The 3,482-nt window shown below is 53.5% G+C and overlaps 2 protein-coding genes across 2 annotated transcripts in view; both read left to right on the forward strand.

Moving 5' to 3' along the window:
• On the forward strand, positions 1-2,038 carry SIAH2 (siah E3 ubiquitin protein ligase 2; the record flags this gene model as incomplete). The annotated part of the gene is made up of 2 exons (XM_031055452.1): positions 1-363; positions 929-2,038. Coding segments are annotated over 2 exons (921 nt in total), but the record flags the coding sequence as incomplete, so codon positions are not given.
• A 397-nt stretch (positions 2,039-2,435) lies between these two features.
• Positions 2,436-3,482, forward strand: part of ERICH6 (glutamate rich 6) — a 7,037-nt gene continuing 5,990 nt past the window's right edge. The window contains exon 1 of the mRNA XM_031055453.1: positions 2,436-2,483. Within this exon, the coding sequence (XP_030911313.1) occupies positions 2,436-2,483 (48 nt within the window). The remainder of the gene's footprint in view (positions 2,484-3,482) is intronic.

The following is a 3,482-nucleotide window of genomic DNA, read 5'->3' on the forward strand; positions in this document are numbered from 1 at the left end:
CCGTCCTCCGCCGGCCCCGGCCCTAGCAAGCCTTGCGGAAAGCAGCAGCAGCACGCCCCGTCCCCCGCCGCCGTCCTGCCGGGGACCGAAGGGGCTTCTCCGCCGCCTCCCCCTCCTCCTCCTCTTCCTCCCCCCCAGCAGCAGCAACAGCAGCAGCAGCAGGAGCTGACCTCGCTCTTCGAGTGCCCCATCTGCTTCGACTATGTCCTGCCGCCTATCCTGCAGTGCCAGGCCGGGCACCTGGTGTGCAAGCAATGCCGGCAGCAGCTGAGCCTCTGTCCCACCTGCCGGGGCTCCCTCACCCCCAACATCAGGAACCTGGCCATGGAGAAGGTGGCCTCGGCTGTCCTCTTCCCATGCAAGGTAAGGATGAGGGGCTGGGCAGGGGGACGGGCGGAATCCCCGGCCATCACCCCCATCCCTGTATCCCTGCCGAAAATCCCCAGCCATCACCCCCATCCCTGCATCCCTGCCGAAAACCCCCAGCCATCACCCCCACATCCATATCCCCAGACCACCCCCCACATCCCCCTGCAGAGGACACCCACCCACCACCCCAGTTGTTGAAACTAGAATCCTCTGTTCTTTTTAAAGAAAAGGACTATCCAAGCCAGGACCTCTCCAGCTGATCTGGACGGATCAGATCTAACTGCAACAGCAGATCTAAGTACAACTCAGCCATACAGCCCATTTTATCTAAGTGCTTGCGTTAGGAAAAAACAACAACAAAAGACAAGAAGAATCCATTTTAAGTGGAAACAAAAACTAAGTAAAGCTCAGCTTGAATCCAGGGCTCCATACAAGTAATGTAAAATTTGCAATGAGCACGGGAGCTCTGTTGATCACGTGTGTTTGCAGCTGACGGGTGGGAGCAGTGCATACTAGTGCTGGTGCCTTTCCTGACGGCTTGTGTTTGGTCTCTTTGCAGTATGCCACAACAGGCTGCTCCCTGACCCTCCACCACACAGAAAAGCCAAAACATGAAGCCATCTGTGAGTACCGTCCCTACTCCTGCCCGTGCCCTGGTACCTCCTGTGACTGGGAGGGATCCTTGGAAGCCGTGATGTCCCACCTCATGCATGCCCACAAAAGCATTACCACTCTTCAGGGAGAAGACATCATTTTCCTTGCCACAGACATTAACCTGCCAGGGGCAGTGGACTGGGTGATGATGCAGTCGTGCTTTGGTCACCACTTCATGCTGGTGCTGAAGAAACAGGAGAAGTGTGAAGGTCACCAGCAGTTTTTTGCCACCGTGCTGCTCATTGGCACCCGTAAGCAGGCAGAGAACTTTCAGTACAGACTGGAGCTGCACGGCAGCTGCCACCGGCTGACCTGGGAGGCGTCTCCCTGCTCCATCCACGACGGCGTGCACGTGGCCATCCGCAACAGCAACTGCCTCGTTTTTGATACAGCCACTGCACACCTCTTTGCTGACAACGGAAACCTCGGCATCAACGTGACAATTTCTATGTGTTGCCCGTGATGCATTGCTAGCAGACTCGAGCTGGCTGGATGTAGTGCTTCACTGGGGTTTGGTTTTGGTTCCTGTTTTTTACGCTGTTCAACTGTGTCATCTTGTATGCTAAGGTTTCTGACTAGCCAACGGTTGCAACTTTGGGCAGAAGAGGAGCAAGAGTGTGCTGTAAGTAATGTGAGCAGGACAAGGTCTTCTAAAATTCTTGGGTGCCTTAGGAAGATTACACACCGTTACCTTTTATAATTTAATTATATTTTATGTAAAGAGTGCTTCCATTGGATATATGGCTTAAGAGGCTCCAGTTTGGAGCACACCTATAAGCCTTTTCATTAGCAGTACAGACTCCTTCTGATGCTGGTGAGCTTGAAGAAAAGGTTTTAGTATCACAAGAGGGTTTGGTTTGGAAGAGACTATCATCTGTTCCAATCCTCCTGTCATAGGCAGGGACACCTTCCACTGTCCCAGGTGCTCCAAGCCCTGTCCAACCTGGCCTTGGGCACTGCCAGGGATCCAGGGGCAGCCCCAGCTGCTCTGGGCACCCTGTGCCAGGGCCTGCCCACCCTCACAGGGAACAATTCCTTCCCAATATCCCATCTCACCCTATCTGCTGGCAGTGGGAAGCCAGTCCCCCTTGTCCTGTCACTCCAGGCCCTTGTCCAAAGTCCCTCTCCAGCTCTCTTGTAGCACCTTTAGGCACTGGAAGGAGCTCTAAGTTCTCATGATTTGCCCTTAGTGAAGCCACGTTGGCTATCACCAATCACCTCCTTATTTTCCATGTGCCTTAGCATAGCTTCCAGGAGGATCTGCTCCAGTCTCTTTCCAGGCACTGAGGTGAGACCTGACCACCTGTAGTTCTCTGGATCTTCCTTATTCCTCTTTCTAATAAAAGAGGGTTATGTTTCCCCTTTCGAAGTCAGTGGGAACTCCTCTGGACTGCCTCAACTTCTCAAACACGATGGATGATAGTGGCCAAGCCACTTCCTCCACCAGTCCCTCTGAACCTGTAGGTGCATCTCATTAGGTCCCATGGACTTGTGCACCTTCAGATCCCTTCGACCTCCTCTACCCCAATCCTCACCTGCTGCGGGCAGTTCTTTTTCTCCCACTCTCTGCCTTTGCCTCCTGCGACTTGGGCAGAGTGGCTGGAGCAGCTTGCCACGAAGGCTGAGTCAGAAACATGGCTGAGTACCTCAGCCCTCTCCACGTCCCAGGGAACTGGGGCTCCCATTTCCTTCCTTAGAGGGTCCACATTCTCCCGAGTCTTCCTTTTACCACTGGTGTACCTATAGAGGTTGCTTTGCTTGTTGCCCTTGATGTCCCTGGCCAGATTTAATTCTTTCAGGCTTTAGCATTCCTAACCTGATCCCTGGCTGCTCACAATCCTCTCTGGCTGCCTGTCCTTTCCTAGTAGGTGAGAAAGGAAGGAAATCCAAGGAACCTCTCACAGGAGAAGCTGTGGGGGGAACAGTAGGTACTTCAGCAATGTTTCTCCATTCTCTGCTACCTTATGGAAGGGAAGGGCACTGGGTCAGCTGTGGTGGTGGCTTCAGTAGGAAAAAGGAGAGAAGGGGCTGGGGTATGGCATGGTACATTTCACATGGAATTGCTGGCTCCTGTCTGCTTTAGGGGGATCAGGCCAGGTACAGGTGCAAGCAGGAGGCACAAGTCCCACAGACTGCGAATGGATGGAGCCAGAGACACAGGGTTGTCCACGTGCAGCTGCCCTGGGACATTGATTATTGTAAAAGATTCATAATATAGCAAGAGCTTTATGGCCAGTGTCTTGTCATTTGGTATTTAAGTTTTGTTGCCATATTTCTTTTATTTTGCAATAAATATTTTGCAAAACCTGCACTGAGGAGCTGTGCTAACACACGAGTGCACGGCAGCTGCTCCGCGGTTACGCCGCGTGCTGAGCCGTGCTGGATCAGCTGGGATCCCCTGGCATGGGCTGGCTCTCCTGGAGGGGTCCTTGCCCCTGCCACCTCCCCGCCACCGTGCT

Source organism: Geospiza fortis, unplaced genomic scaffold (genome assembly GCF_000277835.1).
Source record: "Geospiza fortis unplaced genomic scaffold, GeoFor_1.0 scaffold172, whole genome shotgun sequence".
NCBI classification, from domain to species: domain Eukaryota; kingdom Metazoa; phylum Chordata; class Aves; order Passeriformes; family Thraupidae; genus Geospiza; species Geospiza fortis.